This window comes from Enhydra lutris, unplaced genomic scaffold (genome assembly GCF_002288905.1).
Source record: "Enhydra lutris kenyoni isolate GAN:26980312 unplaced genomic scaffold, ASM228890v2 scaffoldscaffold83, whole genome shotgun sequence".
NCBI lineage: Eukaryota > Metazoa > Chordata > Mammalia > Carnivora > Mustelidae > Enhydra > Enhydra lutris.
In genome coordinates this window covers 1605428-1632781 of record NW_019154167.1, presented here as the reverse complement: position 1 = coordinate 1632781, position 27354 = coordinate 1605428, and the positions used below count along the sequence as shown (strand labels likewise).

The following is a 27354-nucleotide window of genomic DNA, read 5'->3' as shown; positions in this document are numbered from 1 at the left end:
ATGGCTCCCCGCCGAGCAGAGAGCCCGATGCGGGGCTCGATCCCAGGACCCTGGGATCATGACCCGAGCTGAAGGCAGAGGCCCAACCCACTGAGCCACCCAGGCACCCCTGTCTTTATCAGTTTTTAAAGATAGCTCACGGTAGGAGTATGCACACTACGGAAACTGTCAGGTAGTAAAAAGCATATTAAAATCCTGAAAGGAGCGGCTCCTGGGTAGCTCAGTCATTTGGGCATCTGCCTTCAGCTCAGGTCATGATCCAAGGGTCCTGTGATCAAGCCCCTCATTGGGCTTCTTGCTCAGCAGGAAGCCTACTTCTCCCTCTCCCTCTGCCTGCTGCTCCCCTTGATTGTGCTCTCTCTCTGTGTCAAATAAATAAAAAACAGCCTTTTAAAAAATCCTGAAAGGAAAGAAGCAATACTGGGGATAACTGACTGAGATCCCTTGGGAGATAATAGGGCTAGGATCCAGAACAAATGTGTAAAGATTAACTTTAGGCACAAAGGATGTACCTACACCACTGAGTTGAGATGGAAGAAAATAAAGATTCAGGATGCAGAAGTTAGCAGAGTCAGGCAGAAAGCAGATGAAGGCTCTTATCAATGACAATGTTTCCTTTGAAATAGGAAACCTATCTGCTAAAAATAATGAAACAGTAGGATGGAAAGAATAATGAAGATCTAAAAGAGTATATGGAAGGAATGAAATGGAGAGCTGACCAGGGACCAGGAGATAGACTGCTGAACAAGGAAGAAGGCTCTAGACAAGATCAGACATGAGGAAACTGCAGAGGCATTAATCAGTAAATTATACAATTGTTCTCTGGCAATGCTGGAAAACTATGCTGCAGAAATAAAGAAGGCAATTAGTTGGATTGATTCAGGGTTGAGGTTTTTGCCAGGCGGGTATGGCACACAGCCAAGGAAACAAAAAGAATGCTTCACTGGCAAGAACATGAGTAAATAATGGGTGAGGGGGTCTAAGTAAGATGTGCAAGGAAGGGGAGACATGAAGGGGATGACAGAATGGGAGAAAATAAAAAGGTCAAGGAACTGGAGATTTCAAGAGGGTTGAAGAGAATTACAAGGGCCAGAAGTATAAGAAAAAGGCTGTGGTCAGAGTAATATACTGGGGCTTAAGATTTCAGAGGAAGTTTATTTCTAGACATAATGTATGTTGTTTTCCCACTGACTTAAGGTTAGAAGATGGGATATGTGTTACTCCCCCAAAAATGTTTATCTCAAGATAGAGCAAAAGAGGCACCTGGGTGGCTCAGTTGGTTGAGCATCTGCCTCTGGCTTGGGTCATGATGCCAGGGTCCTGGGATCAAGTCCCATATCAGACTCCTTGCTCAGCTCCTTTTCCCTCTCCCTGCTTGTGCTCTCTTGCCCTCTCTCTCTCTCTGTCAAATAAATAAATAAAACCTTTAAAAAAAAAGATACAGCAAAATCACACTTAATAAACCAAAAAATCTTCTCAAATCCCCTACACAGATGCTATGATCAAGACCACTGATGTTCACATAAGAACAGACCTAGATTTAAGTCCTACCATGGCCACTTAACAATTGACCTTGAGAAAGTTGCCTACCTCCTCAGAAGCTCAATTTCATTATCTGTAAAATGGGTATAATACCACCACTATCTTGCAGGGTTATTATGAAGGTTAAATGACCAAACATACAAAATGCTTAGCACAAGGAATGGCACAAATAAGCCCTCAAAAATTATTAGCTATTAGGAATTCTGTTTCTATGTAAGAAGTAACCATACTTCACCCCTACCTCTCGCACTGAATACAATTCTAAAACCTGGAGAAAATTCAGGGAACATTTGATGACTGCAAAAATTACATAGTAGCAGGTAGAACAGGTGAGAATTTGAAATAACAAAGAACCCATGCCCAGACACAGCATGATCAGATTGCTGAAAAGTAAACAGAAAGAACAAAAAAGAGTAGAATAATAGAGAGAGAGCATTTAAAAACCCTTATATTTATAGTCCACTGGTTTTCCACAAAAGACAATTTAACTGGGAAAGGATAATCTTTTCAACTAAAGGTGTCAGGACAATTGGATACCCATATGCAAAAACAGATTAATGTAACCCTAACTTTACATGACGTGTAATTCAGCAATTAATTCAAAATGATTCATAGACCTAAATGTACAAGCTAAAACTATAAGTCCTGCAACAGAATACATATGAGAAAATCTTTGCAACCTTGGGTTAAAAAGAAATCTTAGTTATAGGACCAAAAGCAGAAGTCATGAAAAAAAGTAAATTTGACTTCGCCAAAATCACAAACTTCCAAGCTTCAGAAGATAATGTTAAGAGAGGTGACATCAGTGAAAATGGCAGAGTACGGACCTCCTGAAATTTTCTCCTCCATAAAAGCAATGAGAACACTGTCAAAAACCGTCAGGATCAGCTTTTCCAGGACTCTAGAAATTAACCAAAGGCCTGCAGCAATCTGGGAAATATTTATTCAATAAAAATAGCTAAACCTCAGCAAGAATAATAAATTTTGTGGCATTTTAACTCGCCCTTTCCTTGTCCTTTTTTCCCCAGGTCTGTGGTAACCTTGAAAACCAACAATGTGAAGTCACAGTGAAAACCAGCAGCCTGGCAGCTACCAGAGAGGGAAGAACGGGGCTGGAATTCCTCCAAAGCACCACTGTCAGAGAACAGCCATCTAGGTGGCCTTTCTAGTGGTTTCCTGGAAGATTTCACAGGCAAGGCTCTCCTTGATGTAACTCAAAGCTCACAAACCAGTGCTCAGAGCCTTCCTCCCCAGAACTTTTGTCAAAAATAATCAGAGGCAGGGGATGCCTGGGTAGCTCAGTCCGTTAAGCATCTGCCTTCAGCTCAGGTCATGATCCTGGCGTCCTAGTACCAAGTCCCACATCAGGCTCCTTGCTCAGCAGGGAACCTGCTTCTCCCTCTGCCTGCTGTTCCCCCTGCCTGTTCTCTCTCTCTTTCTCTGACAATAAATAAATAAAACCTTTAAAAAAATACTCCGAGGCAGTTGGTGAATTCTTCCCCTGCCCAAGGTGGTGGAATTGGGATAAACAATAGGTTAACCAAAAACACTTAGACAGAAATTTTGGGGAATGGAATGTCCTTAGAGGGCAGTGAAAAGCTCCAACATATTTCCGGGAATCTAGAAGGCCACACATGTGCATAGGCCTGTCCTCATGGCTGGAGCTGTATGCATGCTCAGGAAAAACTAGAAAAAACCCTAAGCTCTTACCTGACTAATCTTAAGTCTCTGCATAAGCAGGAAGTGAGGGTTAAAATGGAGTTGTAAACTGCTTGGCTGACTATGGAAGATGTGCTCAGTTTGCATACAAATCCTCCAGGACTAGGAAATCCCTTAGTTCTGGGAAGAGTACTAGTTCTAGGAATAATTAAAACACTGTGTTAAATAAGGTAAAGAAGGTCACATGGTCCCATTTATAATGAAATGTCCAGAATAGGCAAATCCATAGAGAGGAACAATAGAATAGTTGCTATCTGGGCTGGGAGAAGAGAAGGGGACTGAGAACCATCTCTCAGGTGATGGAAATGTTCTAAAACTAGATTGTGATGATGGCTGACCAACTCTGTAAATTTACTACAAGTCACCAAAATTAGTGAGTTTAATGCTATGTCAATCATAACACAATAAAAAAGTGGGGGGAAAAATGACCCAACTACATTCTATTAGTAAACTCATTAAAAAAAATGAAACTTACTTTCAAATATAGTAATATAGATAGGATAAAAGTAAAATGGACAGAAAGTAGTTCTAGAATGTTGGAATAAGGACCTTGAAAATCCGCTCTTCCATAAACCCAAAACTCATTAAAAATTAAACTTTTGATAGGCCTGGAAATTAAATAGAGGCATACAACAATAGGAAGAACAGTTACTCAAGAAGAACAGCTGAGTCTCACTAAGAACAGTAAGATTTACTGCATTTCAACTTTCTGTACTCATGATTTCCTCTCTCCAACTTTGCAGTAGCCTTGAAAGCCAACAATCTTGCAACTATGATAACTGTAAATAAAACAGCAGCTTAGCTGATCTTATAGAAAGTAGAGCAGTTCTGAAGTTCACCAAAAGCCCCATCCTAAGAGAACTGTCACTGCTTGACCAGCCTAGTACTTCACTGGAAAGCTATAATCCAAGGGTTTGTCTTTGACTTGGTTCACATCTCACTCTGCAGGAACAGCCCAGCCCTAAGGCATTTGTCAAAACGAATTGGTGAGGATTGTTCAACACTGTAGCTGCTTGAGAAAGCATTACCAGTTGGGGCTAACAAGAGGATGACAAAAAAGTTAAAAGAAGACATAGGGAATGAGCACACACTTATGGTTTTCAAAAATATACTACAAAGCTATAGCAATGAAAACAGTATGGTACTAGCATAAAGACCGACATACAGACCAGTGGAACAGACTAGAAAGCCCAGAAATACACCCTCACATATATGGTCAACTGGTCTTTGGCAAGAGTGGCAGAAATATACAATGGAGAAAGGATAGTCCCTTCAATAAATGATGCTAGAAAACTGAATCTCCACATGGAAAAGAATGAAATGGGGCCCTTATTTTATACCGGTTACAAAAGTCAATTAAAAATGGATTAAAGACTTGGGGCACCTGGGTGGCTCAGTGGGTTAAACCCTCTGCCTTCGGCTCAGGTCATGATCCCAAGGTCCTGGGATCGAGCCCCGCATCAGGCTCTCTGCTCAGCGGGGAGCCTGCTTCCCCCTCTCTTTCTGCCTGCCTCTCTGCCTACTTGTGATCTCTGTCAAATAAATAAATAAATAAATAAATAAATCTATCTTTAAAAAATAATTTAAAAATATTTTAAAAATGGATTAAAGACTTAAAAAGAAGACCTGAAACTCTAAAACTCCTAGAAGAAAACAGAGGAAAATCGTCTTGACATTGGTAGTGGTGATGATTTCTTAAATATAACTACGAAAGCGCAGGCAAGAAAAGCGAAAATAGAAAGTGGAACTGTATCAAACTAAAACCTGCATAGCAGAAGACATAATTAACAGAGTGAAAGACCATATATCTAATAAGGGGTTAATATCCCAAACATATAGGGAACTCCTACAACTCAACTTAACTATACTGGAATTCAAAATTTTTAAGATTTATTTATTTATTTGAGAGAGAGAGAAACAGAGAGAAAGCATGAATGAGGGAGAGACTCTTTAAGCAGACTCCCCACTGAGTACAGAGCCCAATGCAGGGCTCAGTCTCACAACCCATGAGATCACAACCTGAGCCAAAAGCAAGGGTTGGACACTTAATCCACTAAGCCACCCAGGGACCCCTGGAATTCAAATTTTTTTAAAAAATTATTTAAAAATTAAAATAAAAAAACTTGGGGCACCTGGGTGGCTCAAGTCATGATCCCAGGGTCCTCGGATCGAGCTCCACATCGGGCTCTCTGCTCAGCGGGAAGCCTGCTTCTCCCTCTCCCACTACCCCTGCTTAGGCTCTCTCTCTATGTCTCTCTCTGTGTCAAATAAATAAACAAAATCTTAAAACAAAAAAAATAAAAAATAAAAAAAACCTGATTAAGAAATGTGCAAAGTATTTGTATAGACATTTCTCCAAAGAAGATATACAAATGGCCAACAGGTATAATGAAAAGGTGCTCAAGAGCATTAATCATCAGGGAAATGGTAATCAAAACCACAATGAGATATCCCCTCACAACTGTTAGGATAGCTAACATCAAAGAAAACAAAATATAACAAGTGTTGGTGAGGATCTGGACAAACTGGAATCTTTGTACACTTTCAGTGGGAATGTAAAATGGTGTAACTACTACAGAGATCACTTAGGTTTCTGCAAAAGTTTAAAAATAGAAATACCATGTGATAAAACAACCCCACTGCTAAGTATTTATTCAAAGAACTGAAATCAGAGCCTGCAAGAGATATCCGTACTTCTATATTCAGCGCTATACTGTTCACGACAGCCAGGATGTGGAAACAACCTAACTGTCCATCAATGAATGAAGATAATGTGGTATATACATACAATGGGATATTATTCAGCCTTAAAAAAAGAAGAAAATCCTGCCACCTGACAATACAGATGAACCTTGAAGACATTCTGCTAAGTGAAATAAGCCAGGCACAAAAGGACAAATACTGCCAACTTATGTAAGGTATATAAAATAATCAAACACATAGAAGCAGAGAATATAATGGTGGTTGCCAGGGGCTGGGGTAAGGGGAAAATGGGGAGTTATTATTCAAAGGTTATAAAGTTCCAGCTATGCAAAATGACTAAGATCTAGAGACCCACTGCACAACATTGTGCCTATATTTAATAATATTGCATTGTACACTCAAAAATTTGTTAAGTGTTCTTATAAAAAAGAAAGAAAAATAGGGAATGAGATGTCCATAAGGGGCTTTGAGAAGTTCAGACATACTCCTGGGACTCTAGAAGGTAACAAACATGTGCTGGGCTATGTGTGTGCCCAGGAAAGTTAAAGCCTGAGAAGTCACTAATCTCTCACCTCTGGCTAACCTTGAGGCTCTGAACAAGTAGGAAGTGAAGTCTGAGGCACAGCTGCAAACTGCCTGGTGGGGCACTGAAGGAGGGACCCAACACACACACCCTCAACAAAGGCTGGTAGAACTTTCTGGTTCAAGGTACTTGAGGAAAACTTTCTCCACTCATTAGTGGACACTCTGCTAACTGAACAGACTTCAGCAGCTGCACATGACAAAGAATTCAAATTTACAGCATTAGTCTAGGACAGTCACTATACAAATATCAAGAACAACTAACCCCCCTGGGTGTGTGGGGGAAAATGAATTTCAGAATTGTCACATTACGTTATTTTAACTGACTCATTTGCACCAAAAAAATGTTAGACTGCTATGGACTAAATATTTGTCCCCCACCCCCCAACAGGTATTTTGAAACCCTACTGGTGATGTGATGGTAATAGGAAGTGAAGACCTTTGGGAGGTAACTGGGATTAGATAAGGTCATGAGGGTGGAGCCCTCATGAATGGGATCAGTACCCTTAAAAAAGTAATGAGAACTTGCTTCCTCTCCCTGTTCTCTGACATGTGAGGGTTCAACAAGAAGTTAGCAGTCTGCAACCCAAAAGAGGGTTCTCACCAGAACCTGATCATAATGGACCTGATCTCAGACTTCCCGCATCCAGAACTGCGGGGAAAAAAATCTGTTGTTTATAAGCTACCCAGATGATGGTTCTTTGTTACAGCAGCCTGAGTTGATTAAGACAAATACATTGAAAAAAAAGGAAAGAAAAGGAGAACATGGCCCATACACAGGAAAGAAGAAACAGTCAATAGAAGCTTTCATGAGAAAGCACACTGGGCTTCTCAGACAAAACTTTTAATCAGTTGTTGTTAAGTTCTTCAAACAATTAAAGAAAACCATGTATAAAGAACGAAAGGAATGTTTCAGAATGTCTTACCAAATAGAGAATAAAAATAAGGAGACAGAAATTATAATAAAAAACTAAATAGAAATTCTGGAGTTGAAAAGTACAGTAACTGGAATGAAAACTATACTAGAGGGGCCCAACAGAAGATCTGGGCTTACAGAAAAATCAGCAAACTTGAATATATGTTGACTACTCATCTAAGGAAGATTACTCTGAGGAGCAAAAACAAGAAAGAATAAAGAAAAGATAACAGCCTTAGAGACCTGTGGGCAAGCATCATGCACACCAACATATCCATAATGGAAATCTCAGAAGAAGAAAGAGCACAAAGAGTATTTGGAGAACTAATGCCTGAAAACTTCTTAAAATTGATGAAAAGCATTAATCTACACATTACAGAACCTTGACAGAATCTAAGTAGGACAAACTCAAGGGTCTTATTTGGAGTCTGTCCAAGAGACATTCAGACATGTAGCCAAATTGTCAAAAGCAAAAGATGAAGATTGAATCCTGACTGTAGCAAGAGAGAAGAGACTCATCATGGACAAGGAGTCCTAAATAAGATCAACAGTTGGCTGCTCAACAGGAACTACATGGGCCAGAAGGCAGTAAGATGACATATTTGGTGTGCTAAAAGAAAAAGACTACCAACCAAAAACTTCAGTCTGGCAAAAAACTATACTTTAAAACTAAAGGAGAGGGGTGCCTGGGTGGCTCAGTCGGTTAGGCGTCTGCCTTCGGCTTGGGCCATGATCCCAGAATCCTGGGATCGAGTCTCAAATCAGGCACTCTGCTCAGAAGGGAGCCTGCCTCTCCCTCTCCCTCTGCCTACTTGTGCTCTCTCTCTCTCTCTGTCTAATAAATAAATAAACAAAAAAACTTAAAAAAACAAAAAAATAAAAATAAAGAAGAAATTAAGACATTCCAAGATAAGCACAGACTAAAAGAATTCATCACTATAAGACCTACCCTGTGAGAAAAACTGTAGGGAATACTTCAGGCTGAAATAAATGAACACCCTTCAGGAACTCAAAAAAAGAACACTGTAAAAAGTTGACTATATAGGTAAACATAAAAAAAAAAAAACACAGTATATATGTATTTGTCTTTGTAACTCGTTTTCTTGTCCTGACTTAGGAAATAACTACATAATGAAATAATTATAATACTATGCTGATGAGCTTGAAATCTATAAAGATGTAATTTGTGGGACAGTAATAGTACAAAGGAAGAAGGAGAAAACAGAAAAACAGGACAAAGTTTTTGAGTATTTCTGAAATTACGTCAGTATTAATACAAACCTTTTTTTTTAAACTAAGATGTTAATTATAATCCCCAAGACAACTATTAAGAAAGCAACTAAAAAGATAGTAAAAGAAGCAACACGTTAATTAAAATTATATACTGGAAAAACCTATTTCATGTGAAGGAATAAATGTAATAACAGAGGGGGAAAAAAAGAAAGAAGACATGCAAAAAACAAAGAGTAAAATGGCAGACCAAATCCTATTTTAGCAAAAGATTCCAATTACATAGATTAAATATAAATGAACTAAACACTCAACTGGAAAAGTAGATTAAAAAAGGAAAACACAACCTAACAATTTTCTGTCCATAAGAGATACACTTTAGGGGCGCCTGGGTGGCTCAGTCGGCTAAGCATCTGCCTTCAGCTCAGGTCATGATCCCAGGGTCCTGGGATGGAACCCCTTGTTGGGCTCCCCGCTAAGCGGGGAGCCTGCTTCTCCCTTTCCTCCCTGTTCGCTTGTGATCTGTCGCTATCTCTGTCTCTCTCTCTCTCAAAAAAATAAAATCTTTTTAAAAAAAGAGAAAGAGATACACTTTAGACGTTTAAAAAAGTTGAAAGTAAAAGGATGGAAAAAGATGTTCCATGCAAAAAAAGAATCAAAGTAGAGCAGGGTATAAGAAATTCTTCATTTTTCTTATTTCCTTGGTAAGTCTAGCTAAGGATTCTGAATTTCATTGATATTTCCGAAGGACCACTTTTGGTTTTGCCTATTCTCTGTATTTTTTTTTAATTTTCTATTTTTTTTTTTTTTTTTTTTTTAAGCTTATTATTTTCTCCCTTCAGTTTGATGTGGGTTTAGGTTTCTCTTTTTTTTTGTAGTTTCTTTTTTTTTTTAATCGGGACTTCATGTTTTTGGAGAAGTTACAGGTTCACAGCAGAACTGAGGGGAAGGTACACAGATTTCCCACATAACCCCATTCCCACACACGTATAGTCTATCCCTTTATCAATATCCCCCATCAGAGTGGTACAGTTGTTACAACTAATGGATCTACATTGACCCACTATGATTACACAAAGTTTACAGTTTACATTATGGTTCACTCTTGGCATTACTCAGTCTAAGAATTTCGACAAATTTTTCTAGCTTTTAAAAAAAAATTTATAGGTCTTAAGGTAAAAGTTATTGGTTATTAATTTAAGAGCTTTCTTCTTTATTAATATGGGAATTTATAACTATAAATATCCCCCTAAGCCCTGCTCTTACTGCATCACATAAGTTTTGGTATGTTAAGTTTTGTTTTCATTCACCTCAAAGTATTTTCTCATGTCCCTGGTGACTTCTTTTTGATCCATCGGTTGGTTATTCAGTAGAGTGTCATTCCATTTCTGCATATTTGTACATTTTCTAAATGTCCTTCTATTACTGATTTCTAATTTCATTCAACTGTGAATGGAACTGGCAAGAGTGAACATCTTTGTCTTATTCCTGATACTGAGGGAAATATTTCAGTCTTTCACCATTTATTATGAAGTTAATTACTAACACAATCATTAACACAAACATATGGCCAATTTATTTCTGACAAAAATATGCAAAGGCAAGTAAATAGAGAAAAATACTCTCTTCAACATATGGTGCTGTAACAACTAGAAACTCATAGGCAAAAAAGTGAACCTTAACCTAAACCCCACACTTTATAAAAGCATCAAGACAAAATAGATCATAGATCTAAATGTAAAATATACAACCATTAAACTGTTTAAAGAAAAATCTTATTCATAATCTGCTGTCAGACAAAGAGTTCTTTGACATAAAAAAAAAGTATAATCTATGAAAGAAAAAACCCTGATAATTGGATAACTGGATTATATCAAAATTTAAAACATCTGCTCTGAGGCAAAAAAAACCTTGTGTACTAAAAACTACAAAATGTTGCTAGAAGAATTAAAAATACAAATAAATGCAAAGACACCCCTTGTTCATGAATTGAAGACATAGTATATCATTAAGATGTCAATATTACCCAAAGTGCTATACAGATTCAGTATAATCCCTACCAAAATCCCAATGACATTTCTTCCAGAAATAGAAAAATCCATCCTACAATTCATATGGTGTCTCAAGGATTCCTCAATAGTGAAAATCTTGAAAAAGAACAAAGTTGGAGGTCTCACACTTTCTGATTTCAAAACTTACTACAAACCTATAGTAATTAAAACAGTGTGGCACTGGTATAAACACAGACATACATACCAGTGGAATAGAATGGATAGCCTAAGAACAGACGCTTATATTTATGGTCGAATAATTTTTGGAGAGGGTGCTAAGAACATTCAATGTGTAAAGGACAGTCTTTTCAACAAGTAGTACTGGGAAAACTAGATTATCCACATGCAAAAAACAAAGTTGGATCCTTACCTTATAACATACATAAAAAATTAACTCAAGATGGACCAAAAACCTAAACATAAGGGCTAAAACTATAAAATGCTCAGGATATAACATAAGAGAAAACCTTTATGACATTAGATTTGGCAAAGATTTATTGGCCATGACACCAAAAGCATAGGTAACAAAAGAAAAAAACTGACAAATCAGACTTCACCAAAAACATAAACTTTTGTGCATCAAAGGACACTATCAACAGAGTGAGAAGGCAACTCATGAAATCAAGGAAAATACTGGCAAATTACCTGATAAGGGAATTAATATTTAGAATATGCAAAAAAATCTGACAACTCAATAAAAAATAAACAACCAGTTTAAATAATGGGCAAAGGCCGTACACAGACATTTTTCCAAAGAAGGTACACAAAGGCCAAAAAGCACATGAAAAAGATGCACAACATCACTAGTCATTAGGGAAATGCAAATCAAAACCACAACAAAATGCCACTTCACACCCACTAGGATGGCTGTCACAAAAAATAAAAGAAATTAAGTGTCGGGCAAGGGTGTGGGGAAATTGGAATCCTTCTTCATTGCTGGTGGGAATGTAAAATGATACAGCCTCTGTGGAAAACGGTATGGTGGTTCCTCCAAAGATTGAACAGAGAATTGCATATGATCCTGCAATTCCACTTCAGGGTATATATGCAAAAGAACTGAAAGCAGGGACTTGAACAGACACTTGTACATCCAGTTTCACAGCAGCATTATTTACAATAGCCAAAAGGCAGAAGTAGCGCAAGTGTCTATGGACAGACGAAGGGATAAACAAAATGTGGTAGGTACATATAATGGAATATTATCCAGCCTTAAGGAAGGAAGGAAGTTCTGACACATGGATGACCTCGAAGACATGAAGTGAAATAAGCCAGACACAAAAGGACAAATGCATGATTCCACTTATATGAGGCACCTAGGGCAGTCAAATTCACAGAGACAGAAGGAATGGTGGTTGCCAGGGGCAAAGGGGAGGAGTGTAAGGGGAAAGGTGTTTAATGGGTACAGAGTTTCAGTTTGGGAAGAGAAAGAAATTCTGGAGATGGATAGTGATGATGGTTGCAGAACATGTGAATATACTTAATGCCACAGAACTGTACACTGAAAACATGGTTAAAATGGTCAATTTTATGTTAGGTATATTTTACCACGACTTAAAAAAGTTTGTTCTGCAAAAGACACTGTTCAGAGAATGAAAAGATAAGCTACAGACTGGGATAAAATATTTGCAAATCATATATCCGTCTGAGAACTGCATTTAGAACATGTAAAGAACTCTCAAAAGTCATGAAGAAAATACGCAACCCAGTTAAAAACCAGCACAAGACTGGAACAGACACTGCAGCAAACAGGATAGAAAGATGGCAAATAAGCACATGAAAAGATGTTCAACATCATTAGCTACTAAGGAAAAGCAAATGAAAACTACGATGAGATACCACTGCACGGCTATTAGAAGAACTAAAATAAATACCAACAATACCAAATGCCGACAAAGATGTAGAGCAACTGGAACTCTCATACATTGCTGGTGGGAATGCAAAATGGTTCAGCCATTCTGGAAAATGGTTTGGCAGCTTCTTATAAAGTTAAACAAACACTTACCATATGACCCAGTAATCCCACTCCTTATTTACCTTAGAGAAATAAAAATTTATGTTCACACAAAAACCTGTACAAAAATGTTCGTATCAGTATTATTCATAGTCACCATAACCTGGAAACAGCCCAAATTGCACTTCAATGGGTAGATGGATACACAAGGTCTGGAATATCCGCACAATGGAATGCTACTCAGCAAAATGAATGAACTATCAATACACACGACTTGTATGACTCTCAAAGGCATTATACTAAATGAAAGAAGCCACACTTAAAAGATGATGTGCTGTATGATTCCATCTTTATGACATTCTTTAAAAGACACAACCATAGTGATGGAAAATAAATCAGGGATTACCAGAGATTATGGGTGGAGTTGGGGGTGACCATCAATGGATGGGATGAGGGACTTTTAGAGTGATCAAGCTGTTCTCTATCCTGATTGTGGTGGTGGTTACATGAATTTACATGATTTACATGATTTACAATTCATGGAATTGTACACCAAGGAAAAAAAAGAAAGAAAAACAGACAGTTTTATTGTAAATTCATTTTTAAAATAAAAGAGAATATTGCTATTATACCATCATCATCATAATAGTTATACTTTAGTGATTAATAAAAATATTCAGAATTAGTTGTGAAATAGAATCCAAAAATCATTAAGGTCATTTTATGTCTGGTACAATAACATAAAGGTATAGAGAAAAAAAATCAACAACACTAAATGTAAAAGTTTTACAACTTCTAATAACTCCTCTCTTTAATATTCTTTATCAGGATAAATGGCTCCCTCTGGATCATTTCCTACAAACATTGTCATATACTGAATATGGAATTAAATAAGCACTCAACTCAGAAGTCTGGGACCCTATGTTACATTCCTAAATCTAACACTGTAAGAAAACTCTCGACTTGCCTTTTGTGCCTAATTTTATCTTCCTCTTCATTGAGGTCATGTACTTGTCTGCACTTGTCTTTTTGTGGTATGCTGTGAAGGTTTAAAGCAAGGAGTTTCAAAGATAGCAAACAGAACAGATTCATATACCACCCACCCACCCCAAATACCAGGTACTGCTCTAAGTGATTTAGATGTATTACCTCACTTAATCCTCCTAACGACCCTAAAATGTAAGTCCTATTAATATTCTCATTTTACAAGATGAAGACACTGAAGTGTAGGGTGGTAACTTGCCCAACATCTTACAACAAGCTAGCTAAGTGGGGGAGCCAGGATTTTTCCAGCAGTCTGCCTCCAGAGCCCATGCTCTTAATCAGTATACTAGGTCTCTCCACAAGAGACTGCTCACTTGTTCTTTCATTCCTTCTTTCACCACTGCTCTTCCACGTCTATGGTCTCTGTCTCTAACAAAGCATTCATCATCCTCATGGTTTTACCTGCCTGCCACCTGAGTGTCCGTGATTCCCATGTCTATGCAGCCAGCTCTGACCATTCCACTGACTTCCCTGCTGCATTTCCAACTGCCTTCTCAATATGTGCATTTAATGATCCTGCCATTCTTACCAAATCAACATGTTTCAAATTGAACTCGTCTTTCATCAGAAACTCCCTATAAAGACTTTCTTAATTTTGCCAGTTGTTAAAAAGTCACACAGGCTTGAAAACATCTGGGTTGTCTCTGACCTCACCTTTGACCCTCCTCCTTCATTCTCAATCAGTAAGTCTAACCAGTTCTTCCTTTGTGATGTCTCTTATAACCACACCTACCTCTCTTTCCAATACCACTGCCATCATTCTAGTCTGGATCTCCATGCCTAGATGACCATAATGCCTCCTAAATCATTCTTGTTGCTTTCAGTTCTTTCTCTGTCTCATCCTATTTTTTTGGCCACTAGATTCATCCTTTTCAAATACTGCTTTTACCGGGTTACTCCTGGCTCAGAATCCTTTCACCATATCCAAACTACCTGAATAACTGACTCTGTACAGGTCTCTCCTACCCACCAAATAAGGTCTAAAATTTTTAGCTACCTTTCTAACTTGGTCTTTCACAAGAGCCCCAATAGTGTTCATACCATCTGCTGCAAATGAATTGCCTTTCCTTCTCCTTACTACAGAATAGGTAGTATTAAAAGAGCACTGAAATCTTACCTCCTCTGAGAGGCCTTCTTCAGTTATGCCAAAGCACGGTGGCTTTTCCCTCCTCTGAACTCCTATAGCACTTAACAACTATATCCAGTGTTGTCACCAAATGTTACATGGTTCTCTCTCCAACCAGACTATAATTGCTACAAGGTCAGGAACGATTTCCTAAACTTCTGAGCACCTCCCACAGTGCCTAACAAAACTTATCTGTTAAACTAATACTTTCTGGTTAAGATGCATACCATTTATCTATGTATTTTGTGCTCATATACAGTTCAGCCCAAAGACCCTTCACAGTCTAGCCTCACCTCCCTTTCCAGTGTCACTCCCTCGCATCCCCTGCTATGTCCCATACTTCCTGCCACAATGAACTTCTCATTGTTCCCTAGATGCACTATGTCCTTTCACAGACCTGTTCCTGTTCACCTACTATCTGTAATGCCCTCTTACCTTATTTACCTGACAAATGACTGTTGCTCTATCAAGGCTTAGTACAAATGTCAACTCCTGACTCCCCCCAACTAGACTTCCATGTTCAATGTTCTGTGCTCCCTTAGCATTTTATTCACATCTCTGTATCAGTGATTTCCATGTGGTATCACAACTGACTATGTACGTATTTGTGTCTGCCACGGGCATATACATTCCTCAAGGAGACTCATCATTTGTCCTTCCCTTACTCCCTTCACTAACTCTTTATATTTAATGTCCTGCTGTTAAATCTTTCTCTCAGTGAAAGAGCACATTAAAGTCAGTGGCAATCACATACCTTGGTAATAAAGAGCCTTGAGGAAGGAGTGCCGATCGGCTCCCTGAAATAAAGACTTTTCAATTTCCATTTCTCGCCGGGTCAGCTGTTTGCTCTTGGCAAATCTCTGTGGTAGGCAGAGGATGCGCTGACGCTCCGAGATCCTTTCTTCAATATCTTGAAGACGGTTCTGGATTGCTTCCGGGGTTGCCCTCAGTCTTGTCCTCTGAAACCAGTGAAATGAGATGGCATGTGTCATAGAGAACACAGCCTGAAAGTGATGATCTACTGCCTCAGATAAGAAAGAAGCTGGTGAAGGACCAGAGGTGACTATTCATAGACGTGTTAGTGAAAAAGTCAAGGAAGACATTCTCTTTACCAAGACCCCTATCACAGAAACCAAAGAAAACTCATATACAGAGCTCAGTTTTGTAAGAACTAAAAATGAAAAGGCTCTCAGTGTTAAAGGAAGCGATCTTCCCCTTGATTCTTTAGGAAAAATAAAAATGGCCCCACTCACCTTTTCACCTGAAACATGGCTCTTCCAGATCAAGATTTCTGTTTCATTGAGCCCTAGTTCCCTAAGAGAAGCAGTTTCCTGGTCCTTCTCATGCAGTGTCTGGAACTGGGACAAAGTCATAGTCCCAGCTGCTTCCTTCCCAAAGGGCTTGTACATAGTACCAGGAGCAAAGCTCTCTTTCTTAGACACACATCTGCAAAACAAGCAGGAAGCAAGTTAAGAATATCTTCAGGTTACCACAATTTACAGAAATGGGGCCAGCCATTAAAAGAGGCACAATGAAACATACCAGCGATTTCTCTCTCATGTCCTATTTCTAGGCTGAAAGCACCACTGCAATGACATGGAATTCCGTCCTTATTCCCCTCACCCAGGACCAATAAATGAATGAATCAAATATTTACTGAATACCTATTACACATCAGACACTGGGCCAGGTACTGAGGATTTAACAGCAAAAAAAAGATAAAAATGGTTTCTGCTTTTGCAGAAGAGAATCAAGTAAACGGGCAATGATCTTATCGGGTTATAAGTGTTATGTATGTTAAGGGAAGACAGGAAAGGCACCTAGCCCAGACTTAGTGGGATATGGGAGGCTTCCCAGAGGAAGAGACACAGAAGCAAAATGCTGTCCAATAAATAGAAGTTGGCCAAGGAAAAGGGAGTGGGAGAGCAGTGTTCCATCTGGCCTTTCAGAGCCGTTGGCCACCTGGAGGTGAGGGTCTATGATACTCTACCTGTTTGCAAAATCAATACCTACTCCTCAATGGAGACAGAGGTATCAAGTTGATGCTGAAGGAGGCTTTTCAGCTGCCTCTCCCCTTCTGTTTCCAACTCCTCCAGGACATGCTCACCACTTTTCACACAGCTATTTACCCTGGAGCAGATATAAGAATGTATACAGAAAGCAGAAGAAATAGTCAATCTCAAAACATGTTCTTTAGCTATATTATCTACCAGTAGTGACCCCATTTGTTTGAAGACACCCTTCTGTTTGTTGCCCTTCATCATTCATTCATCCTACAAATGTTTACTAAATACCTACTTCCATGCAATGCACTGTGCTAGGTACTGATGCAGTCAAAGATATTCAAGGCACAGTCCCTATCCTCAAGAAGCTTGCAATTTATTTAGGGCCTGTGTATATGTGTTGTGTTGTATGCCTATGCAGGGAAGGAGGGAAAGGGAAGTGGAGAGAGGGAGGAAGAGAAAAGTAAGAGATAATTGGGAGCTAGGATGGTAAATGAAGACTTTGGAAAGGTAATTCTTAAACTGGAATTTGAAGGACTGGGTATGATGAAGGAAAGAACAGGGAGACTGAGTAAGAAGAGACAGAAATATGTTCTGGGGAATAATAAGTTCACTTTAGTCGGCATTCACATATAAGCACTAGGAGATAATCTTGGAGGGGGTAATTAGACACAGATTATGAATGGCCTTAAATACTCCAACTAAGGGATCTGGGTCTTCATGTATAGGTATTAGAAAGCAATTTATTAGGCAGTTAAGTGGTAGGGTACAAATGATGGTTTAGGAAAATGAATGTGGTTATACTATATCTTGTGGATTCATAGGAAAGAAACCAGAATAATGAGTTGGGAAACTCTTTAAATTTGTCGAGCATAACAAAGAAAGTTCAAACTGGAGTGGTAATAGTGGAAACAGAAAGGGAGAGTTAGATGAGCGAGGCCTTTTGAAGGTAGGGGTAAGGAAGAAGTCAAAGATAACCCTGAAATTTCAAGCTGTGTAACTATGAGAATAATGGTACCAATGAAGGAAAGAGGAAAATCCAGATGGAATAAATGGTTTCGGAAGGGGAAAGTCAGTATTGTCTTAGCAATGCTGAGTCAACTACCTATTACAACTGACACACCAGCATGAAATATCAGGAATGCCACAAAGACATACTGAGTCTGAGGTGACAGTATAAGTGATACTGGCTAACAGGAAACCGAGAGATGGAAGAATTGTACAGGTGAGAGTCTGAGGCTGGACATGGAAATCTCGAGTCATCTATGTTGGCAGGATCTGGAGCTGTGAAAGAAGAGGCGATCTCAAGAGAGCATAGAAACAAATGCAAAGAGGGTCATGACACTTTATAGCTGAGGCACTACTCTGTGAAATCTAGGTAATGCTATAAACTAGCCAATCCTAAGTAACTGAAAAACTCTTACTAGAGTGTAAATAGCAGGACCAGTAGAGCATGCAACAACAGGTGATAATAGACAAAAACGAAATGAGTTAATTCCAAGAGAAAAACAAGTATGAAATACCTTCTTTATAAAATAGTCTTTTACCATTTGGGTTATGAGCAAGATCCCCACACTCTAGAAAGACTGAGGCCTATTTTTAGAAAATTTTAAAATATCCTTCCTTAGGCCCATGGTTTTAAAAAACTTCCTTCTAAGTGTCTCAATTTTTATTTATTATTTAAAATTCTGAAAGTTCTTACTATGTTTAAAGCAGCTTTGAAAGGAATAAACCCTAGCTAACTATATCGGTACACCTGAACCTCAAAAAGAAATGCTGAGTGAAATAAAAGCAAGTCACAGAAAAATTCATACAATCTGTATCCATTTACAGAGTTCAAAAATGGATAACACTAGCAACATTTTGTTTAGAGATAAATTAATCTGCGGTGGACCTATTTTTTTTAAAGCAAGGTAATGATTAAAGCCAAATTCTGGATGGTGATCCTCTCAGGGAGAAAGGAGGGAGGAGAAGCAATCAGGGAGGGGCACGCAGGGGACTTTTTAAAAATTTTTATTTATTTGAGAGACAGAGGAGTGAGAGAGAGAGAGAGAGAGCACAAGCAGGATGAGGGGTGAAGGGATAAGCAGACGCCCCGCTGAGCAGGGAGCTGGATGAGGGGCTGCATCCCAGAATCCGGGATCATGACCAGAGCTGTAGGCAGAGGCCCAGCCAAATGAGCTACCCAGGCGCCCCCAAGGGACCTATAAGATACTGCTAATGTTCTATTTCTAAAGCTTTAGTGGGTCCGAATCTATTATTATTCTTTAGACTGTACATATACATCATTTTGCATGTATGAAATATCACAATAAGCATTTTTAAAAAGTCATTTTGAGGCAGGGAAACGTTTTTTTAAAAGATGCAGAAACCAACAATACAGGAGAGCATAATATCAGAACTTTAAATGCACCGCTCTATTCCAGAGTGATTATTCTACTTTGCAATGAATCCAAAACTAATTTAATCAGGATCCTTTAAAAAGCCATTGTGCACTGTCAACAACTGTGAAGCTCCGGCTTTCAACAATGACCAGCTAAGTTAAAGCTGCCATTTCCTACAGAACCAGTAGGGGGAACTGCTTACAGCGCTGCTTTTCTTTTCCTATGATACATTGAGCCCGTTTTGTACTTTCCGTCTAAATTTTTAGAAACAAAGTATCAGTAGTTTAGGTTAAGATTTGAAAGCTCTACATGCTCTCAGGGCCCGAGAAAGTCTTCCTTAGTAAACAAACACTGCAAAAAAAAAAAAAAAAAAAAAAAAAAAGAAAACCCCCACCCCCCCCCCCCCCCCGCGCCCCCCCCCGAGGATGAGATGGAGGTAGGGCGGGACGGGGAAGAGCCGGCCTGGCTTTCTCCGGCACTGGGCATCCGTCGGCCAAGACCCTTTTACCTGGGTGGGTCCGTCTGAAGTAGTAAGAAGCCACAGCATCCGTGCAGCTCCCGCGGCCGGAGCCGTGGCCTAGATGCCTGTGCCGGCAAGGCATTCCTACGGGAACCGGCGACGGAGGCCCTTCCTGAACTTCGCCCCGCAGGCCTGTCTAGCCCGTCTCCCCTCCTCCCTCCTCCTTTGTCTTCCCGCTCACACGAAATCGCATCCCGACAACGTGACATACCCCAAACACAAAGTCATAAAAGCCATTTTCAAAGTTAAAAGGTAGATGAGAGCTCCCTTCGCCGCCTGCTCTCAGACAAGCACTTACCTCTTCATGTTTCCACAGGCCCCTATCTCTAACTTGGGTGAATAGGCCGCGGACTTCAAGTCCCAGAACTCTGTGCGGCCGATTCTAAGGGGATTGTGGTGGAGTGCGGGGCTCTGGGAATTGTAGTCGCTCAGAGCTAAAGAAACGGAGAGTACGTACTCTACTGAGTAAGGTGTTGTAAGTTGTTTAAATATTTCTCCTTCGGGTTAACGGCAGCACCCAAAATATCCAGCTCATAAAGCTAGGAGTCAACTGAGACTTCTTGACTGTCTCATTCAAAATGGCCAAATCCTGGCTCCTCTACTTTTCCTCCAATGTATGCCTATTAACAACCCTGCTTCTGCTTTCAAGGACTTATTATCCAGCCTACCCGCTGTTTCCATCTGGGCCCCTGATCCATCCTCTGCAGTGTAGTCCGTGATCAGACACAAGTTTGACCAGATCACCTGCACTAACGGTTTTCCTCTAACTGTAACAGAAGCTTAGGAGATGCTGTACTTCCTACCCTGAGAATCAGAAATCCATATGAATGTTTTGTTGAAAATTAGGTTGAATCAAGAGAGAGATATAGCATAGTGGTTAAGACCATGACCTCTGAGCTCCCAGAAATGGAAATACAAACGTCCCTAAGTATATGAAAAGAAGTTTTATCTCACTTAATAAGTGCGATGGAAATTTTAAAGTACAAGGACTATAAAATATATGACCTGTACTCCTCAAAACTGTACAGGTTATCAAAAACGTGGAAAGTCTGAGAACGTGTCAGCGAAAGGAACCAAACCATGGTTTGTGATATGTAATGTGATATGTAATGTGATATCCTGCATGGGACTCTGGAACAGAAAAAGGGCCCTAGGTAAAAACTAAAAAAATATGAATAAACTATGCACTTTAGTTTATAACATTCATTAGATGTGACAAATATACCAGAATTATAAAGATGTTAACACTAGAGGTTAAATGAGTGGAGGTATACAGAACTCTGTACTGTACAACTTTTCTATATATCTAAAACTGTTCTAAAAATAGTTTATTTATTAAAAGTACACTAACATTTTCACCTACAAGATTAGTAAAGATCCAGAAGTTTGAGGGCACATTACTTTTGTTGAGATTGTGGGAAAATAAACACTCTCATTACACACTGCTGGTAGGAGCATAAATTGGTACAACCCCTATGGAAGGTAATGTGAGGATACAGTTGAAACCATAAATCCCCATTCCCTTTAGAACAGAAATTCAACCTCTCTGAATAGGATCCTCAATACTATATGTCAAGTGTGTGTGTGTGTGTGTGTGTGTGTGTGTGTGTAATATGTATATATGTACATATGTATTTTATGTGTATATATTTCATACACATATACAAGTATATATGTATTTTACATGTAAAGTTATTCACTGCAACACTGTTTATAACCAAATTTTGCAAACATAAAATACCCACAAATGTAATAAATCCATTCAATGTAAAACTGTGCAGCAGTCCTAAAGATGACAGAGTTTGCTGTGGGCTGCTACTGAACAATCTAAATTACGTTTAGTGAAATAGCCAGGCGCAGAACAGTATCAATAGTATGCTTCCATTTGTGTAAAAAAAAAGGAGGGGGATTATATGTCTGTATATGCTTGTGTATGCATCAAATTCCTCTGGGGAAACATAGAGACCAGTGATAAATGAAAGCTTCCAGGTAGGGGAGCTGGATGATTAGCAAAAAGGGTGGGGAAAAACTTCACTTTTTGTACCTTTGATTTTTGAATCATATGATTATATTTATTACCTAGTCAACATTTTTTTAATTAAAGGGAACCCTCCTTATGCCACAAAGAATAAAAAAAAGAAAAAGATCATGTGTATGGGGGGCACACTGTTTGGATTTCTCAGTTCCCATAGTTAGAGAGAACATAGTAGGCAGTTTGGACTTGATCTTTTGCTTTGGCAAGTTATAAGACTATGTGAGTTTCAGTAAGTTTCTTTAACTGGTCTAGGACAGCTTCCTCATCTGTAAAATTGGGAGAGTACCTCTGAATAGGGTGACCATAAAGTGTTACATAAAAGTATGGTTTTAAAGTCACTTGATAGGTGGTCATCTATGAGCAAATATTCTGTCATCTGGTAGAACTTGTTCAAATTTTCTGTACTCCCATGCTCAAGTTAGAGGATAAGACAAAGAGCAGCTCCTGGAAGACACTGAACTTCCTAAGAACTTCTTACAGACTGAAAAGGTCACGGAAAGTATCTGAGTTATCCAAAACCTGTTATATGCCGGTGAGTATGTTCTTGAAGGACACGGGTGAATGAATGCTGGTATAACATGTACTATTTTGTGGCTCCGGCAGAGAGCACAGAAAGAATGTAAGCATGCACAAAGTGTGGGTCATACCAAAGCCTGTACCAGGTAAATCCTGTATGATGGTGAGGCTGAATTCTGCTGCTCAACCAAACTGTTCAAGGGACGCATCAATCCGTAAGTAGATGGGAAAATCTGCCAAAGCTGCAGGTGTGTTTGTCCCCTGGGAAAGTGGCAAAGGGTGGAACAAATACTATACCAGACATGTGTACAACTTCAAATAAGACATACATCCTATTGGCACAGAAGAGATACACACTTCATTAGGAATCCATCTAGGTGGGATGAGTGGAGGATAAATGGCTTAAAAGACATGTAGGGTGGAACTGCAACTCGAAAGCAAGGTCATGAGGAAGTATTCTCTGTACCTGTGTATAACTGTAGCTAGTCCCAGTGGTTGGTAGCAAGGGACAAACATTCAGAAAATTGCACTAGAAGGAAAAACAGCTATTTCTAGTTCTGCCAAACGTATTAACTGTGGAATAATAGCTATTTCTTTTCCCACGGCATGCCTTTCCCTGCTTTCAAAGGGAGACAGTGTATAAAAGCTTTGAGACAGTTCACAAAAAGCTTTGAGAGTTGTAGATGTTATTCATGGGCACAGAGATCTTACCGTGAGGTAATTTCACAATTTCATCTCAGAAGAATTTATGACAAACTGAAAAATATGCCTTATTTGTCTTTCTGACAATTTAATAAGGTTCGTTTAATTAAGCCAGAAGTTCTTCCTTAACATAGACATATTTTCAGTGTTTGTCCTTTTCAGATGCTTTGTTTGCAGCACATTTCTGATGAATACATTATGAAACAATGATAATTTCCAGATATGGAAGAAGATGCTAAAACCAAAACTCTTCTCTAGAAGAGGGCTAGCGTCACTCATCCAATATTAAGAGAAACCAGCTGTGCATGTCTTTCAAATACCCCAAATGAGATAGCATAAATGCTGTTATAGAGAAAATAAATACAGCATCTTTTTCAAAGGACAAAGAAAAGTCTACAAGTGTCAAATTTAAGAACATGACAAATTTAAGAAATTTTCCTTCAGTTAAATCCTAGCTGGTCTTGAATAATGGTTAGAAGAGGCTCAAGACTCCAGTACCTAACAAAAATGTTGCCTTAAAATGGGTTATTTGAGACCTTTTAATTAATATTTGTTCAACAATGTCATGTTCTCTAGACACACGTTAGAATCAAAGTCAGAAGGAACCTTAGAGATGAATTAATCCAAGACTCCAGATTCCAGTACACTGAGATTCTGCCAGTAAATCTTATATCGTTAACTGCATTGATCTGGAAGCTACTCTCCACCCACCGTTTTTCCAGCTCTTGGTGGGGGGGACCTGAGCCCCTCATTTCACTGAGGAACTTTGGAGTAAGCATGTATCATTTGTGAAAGGACATAAAGGAATCACAAAACTTCAGAGAAATGAAAACTCATTTCTTTTACTTGGAAAGACCTTGTTTATATGGTTAAATGCTTTCATGGGAGAGATGAAAGATGATACCCAAAATGAAATTATTTGTCCAGTTAATTAAGTAGGGACAAGACTAAATCCGGTGTTTCCACTAATATACTATGTACCTTTTACTGAGTATAGAACTTAATTCATACACCAACTACTTTATAAGAGTTAAATCTACAAAAACAATAAGGAAAATGTCTTTATCTACGGTATAACAGAAATAACACTAGGCTCAAAAACTGGAGATTACTCAAAATTATAGCCAAAAGCTCTTTGCCTACAGAAATCATCCACAAAATTAAATGGTCTCTAGATTATTTTCATATTCTAAAGTTTTGAGTGGTAACAAAAGCTTACCTGATGAGCTGCTACTCTGAGAAGTTTGGGTAGGAATGAAAAGGCCATGTAAGTTGATATTTAGTTTACTTATGAGGTGGTGAAAATCACTAGTACTCATTTCAAAGATATTTTCTTCCTGTAATATGTTCAGGACCCCCCTGCACATGTACAGTCAGTATTACAGAAATTTAGCTCAGTAATTATAGTCGACTAAGCTCTAGTCACTCAAGAACTTTTAAGTAAGTTTGCTTTCACGTTATACATTTATTTTTTAGAATATCACCTTTATTTATGACAGGTAAAACATGTAACACAAGAGATCAGACTGTTCCCAAGCTAAGAACAAGGTTTTTTCTTGAGAAACAAATATCCAAAAGCCAGCAACTACATGCTAAAACCAAATAAAATACCAGACTATCTGTACATCAAAAATATATGAATTGCCTGAACCTTACCCTTTTAAACATAACCTAATTCAAGAACTAAATCTACTCTAATGTTTCTTCTTCTCTGAATTTCTCACATTTTCTATACTTTATAACATACTTCTTTGTATTATCTATACTGTTTTCATACAGACAGGCATTAATTATATCTCAAACTAGACAGTAAGTTCCTTTGAGGAAAAAGACTACAGTACACTACATGTTGAAAGCAGGCACCCAGTAAAGACTAGCTGGAATCTATTTCTTGGCAAACATTTCTCGATGATTCAGTTAGAGGAAGAAGGACAATGTGTGCTGCTGGTAGAATATGGGATCTAGGAGAGTTTAAGATACAAATTACACACACGGAGTCAACATGTAATAGGTTACTGCCTAGAGCCAAGAGGGCTAATACAGTCACGATTTGCTACTACTAAAAGCCAAACTACAGTATAATTCTCAACAGCACAATATTTAAATGAAAAAAAAAAATCAAACCAACCACAAGAAAACTTCATTGCAACCAAACACTAAATAGTTAATTGTGAATACTACTCTATTTCACATCATAACAACTTGTAGATAATGTATAATCCCAAAACAGCATGCTGAATATATGGTCGTTCAATCAAAAGCAATTCTGATATTGTGTTCTTGCTCCGCACGACAATGATCCTCAAAAACCCGTGTTACCTCTTCTACCTTCTTCTGCAGCATGCCTATAGGAGGAAAAGTCATGCACCATTAATTCAAGGTCAAAATGTCCAAGGAACAGAATAGCTTACATTCTCACTTCAACATGACTTATAAAACATCAGTTTTATTTAATAGCTTTAACTATTAGAATATACAGGAAAAAAACAATCTGTTTAGAAACTATGAAAACAGTGGATGAGACTGTTCTTGATTTGCTCTAATTTTCTGGTAAATAACTGTGTACTTGACATTTATGTTTTGTTGAAGAGAAGTGAAAACTGCTTTTTACTCATTACAGCTTAAAAGTGCTATACAAGGTAGTCATTAAATTGAGGGTATAGATTCTGGTAGAGGTCTTTGCTGTCTATAAGCAAATTAGTACACATAGTATATTCACATTTCTGTTCCTTTCTAATGGTTTATTTAACTTGGTGGTCCTCAATTTGCCTGGGAGCAGAGCAACACAAAATACCATTAATTTTACCATATAAAACAGCAATATTCTATAGTAAAAATAAGCTGTCAAAGTAAGCATGATAATCTAGATTTTTCTATTAATGTGCAGTTGGTCATTTGTTTTAGTGTTCATTAACGCTTACTAGTCAATAAGCAATAGCTGGTGCCAAAGATTAAAAAAAAAAAAAAAAAAAACTTCACAAGAGAAACACGAAAAATTTGAAACAACATACTTCAGTTTTCTTCAGCCAATTGGAAAAGCCCCAATGTTATTCAGTTTTAAAGTATAAGAGTATAAGAATACATCATTCTATCTTATGACATACATTTTGCAAGATTACACCTTAAGAACAAGTATTTTAAATGATGGTTGTATACTGAAAGGCTAGAAAAACAGTGTACATTGAGCCTGCCAAAATACATCTCCTTTTTTTTTCTAATAACTGCAGGGTGCAATTTTTTTTAACCACTGAATAACATTTTTCAGTGTGACAGAGGCACAATGAGCACTATAACAAACCATTAACTTGAGGCCAGAATTGTCAACATAAGCAAAATCTACTTAATTTGCTGATTGATAATGTATTAAGGAACACATTTATAAAAAATTTTAAAAATCAATGAAATGTTGAGCAACACAAGCCAACATTATTATTTTTTTTTAAGATTTTATTTATTTGACAGAGAGAGATCACAAGTAGGCAGAGAGGCAGGCAGAGAGAGAGGGAAGCAGGCTCCTCGCAGAGCAGAGAGCCCGATGTGGGGCTCGATCCCAGGACCCTGAGATCATGACCTGAGCTGAAGGCAGAGGCTTTAACCCACTGAGCCACCCAGGTGCCCCACAAGCCAGCATTATTAAGAGAGCTTTCTATAAATATTTTGTCATGTCTTCAAATTAAATTCTCAGGACTATTTCTATATTAACATACTTTACATTTTTTAGGAGTTTCATTACTTGAGGGCAAAAACTGCTCCTAAAATTTAACTGCCCAGAGTTCAGTTCTGAAGATATGTATTAGGGACTGGTTCCTGTAGGCCTATGAAATTATATTCCATACTAGAAGATAAATGCCAGGAATAGTCAATATTTGGGGGAAATACACCATATACATTTTGAGATTAAAATGAACTGTACTCAGCAATATGAAAATGAAATTATGAAAACAATTCCATTCACAAAAGCATCAAAAAGAATTAAAACGCTTAGAAATAAACCTACCAAATTGAGTATAAGACCTGTACACCAAAACATACAAAACATTGCTAAGAGTTAAGATCTAAAGAAATGAAGAGGAATCCCATGTTCATGGATTGAAAGACTCCACAGTGGTAAGATGGCAATCCCTCACAGGCTGATCTACTAATTCACTGTAACCCCTATGAAAATTCCAGCAAGCTATTTTTATAGAAATAGAAAAGCTTTAAAATTTACATGGAACGGACCCAGAATAGCAAAGCAATCTTGAAAAAGAATAATAAATTGCAAGAATTACACTACACAATTTTAAAACTTACTACAAAGCCACATTAATCAAGATGGTGTAATACTAGC

General features: G+C 38.3%; 2 protein-coding genes across 3 annotated transcripts in view; both read right to left on the bottom strand.

The window, feature by feature from the left end:
* Positions 1–19980, bottom strand: part of LOC111161274 (RNA binding motif protein 41) — a 54605-nt gene extending 34625 nt beyond the window's left edge. The window contains exons 1-5 of one of the 2 annotated variants that reach the window (XM_022524857.1): positions 19760–19980; positions 16878–16994; positions 16118–16310; positions 15619–15823; positions 13662–13733 (exon numbers count right to left, since the gene is read on the bottom strand). In XM_022524857.1, the coding sequence (XP_022380565.1) occupies positions 13662–13733; positions 15619–15823; positions 16118–16310; positions 16878–16994; positions 19760–19980 (808 nt within the window). The remainder of the gene's footprint in view (positions 1–13661; positions 13734–15618; positions 15824–16117; positions 16311–16877; positions 16995–19759) is intronic. The other variant, XM_022524858.1, reaches the window with a different exon arrangement.
* A 5155-nt stretch (positions 19981–25135) lies between these two features.
* Positions 25136–27354, bottom strand: part of LOC111161315 (nucleoporin 62 C-terminal like) — a 42876-nt gene continuing 40657 nt past the window's right edge. The window contains exon 8 of the mRNA XM_022524906.1: positions 25136–25369. Coding sequence (XP_022380614.1) covers positions 25275–25369 — 95 coding nt within the window. The 3' untranslated portion in view covers positions 25136–25274. The remainder of the gene's footprint in view (positions 25370–27354) is intronic.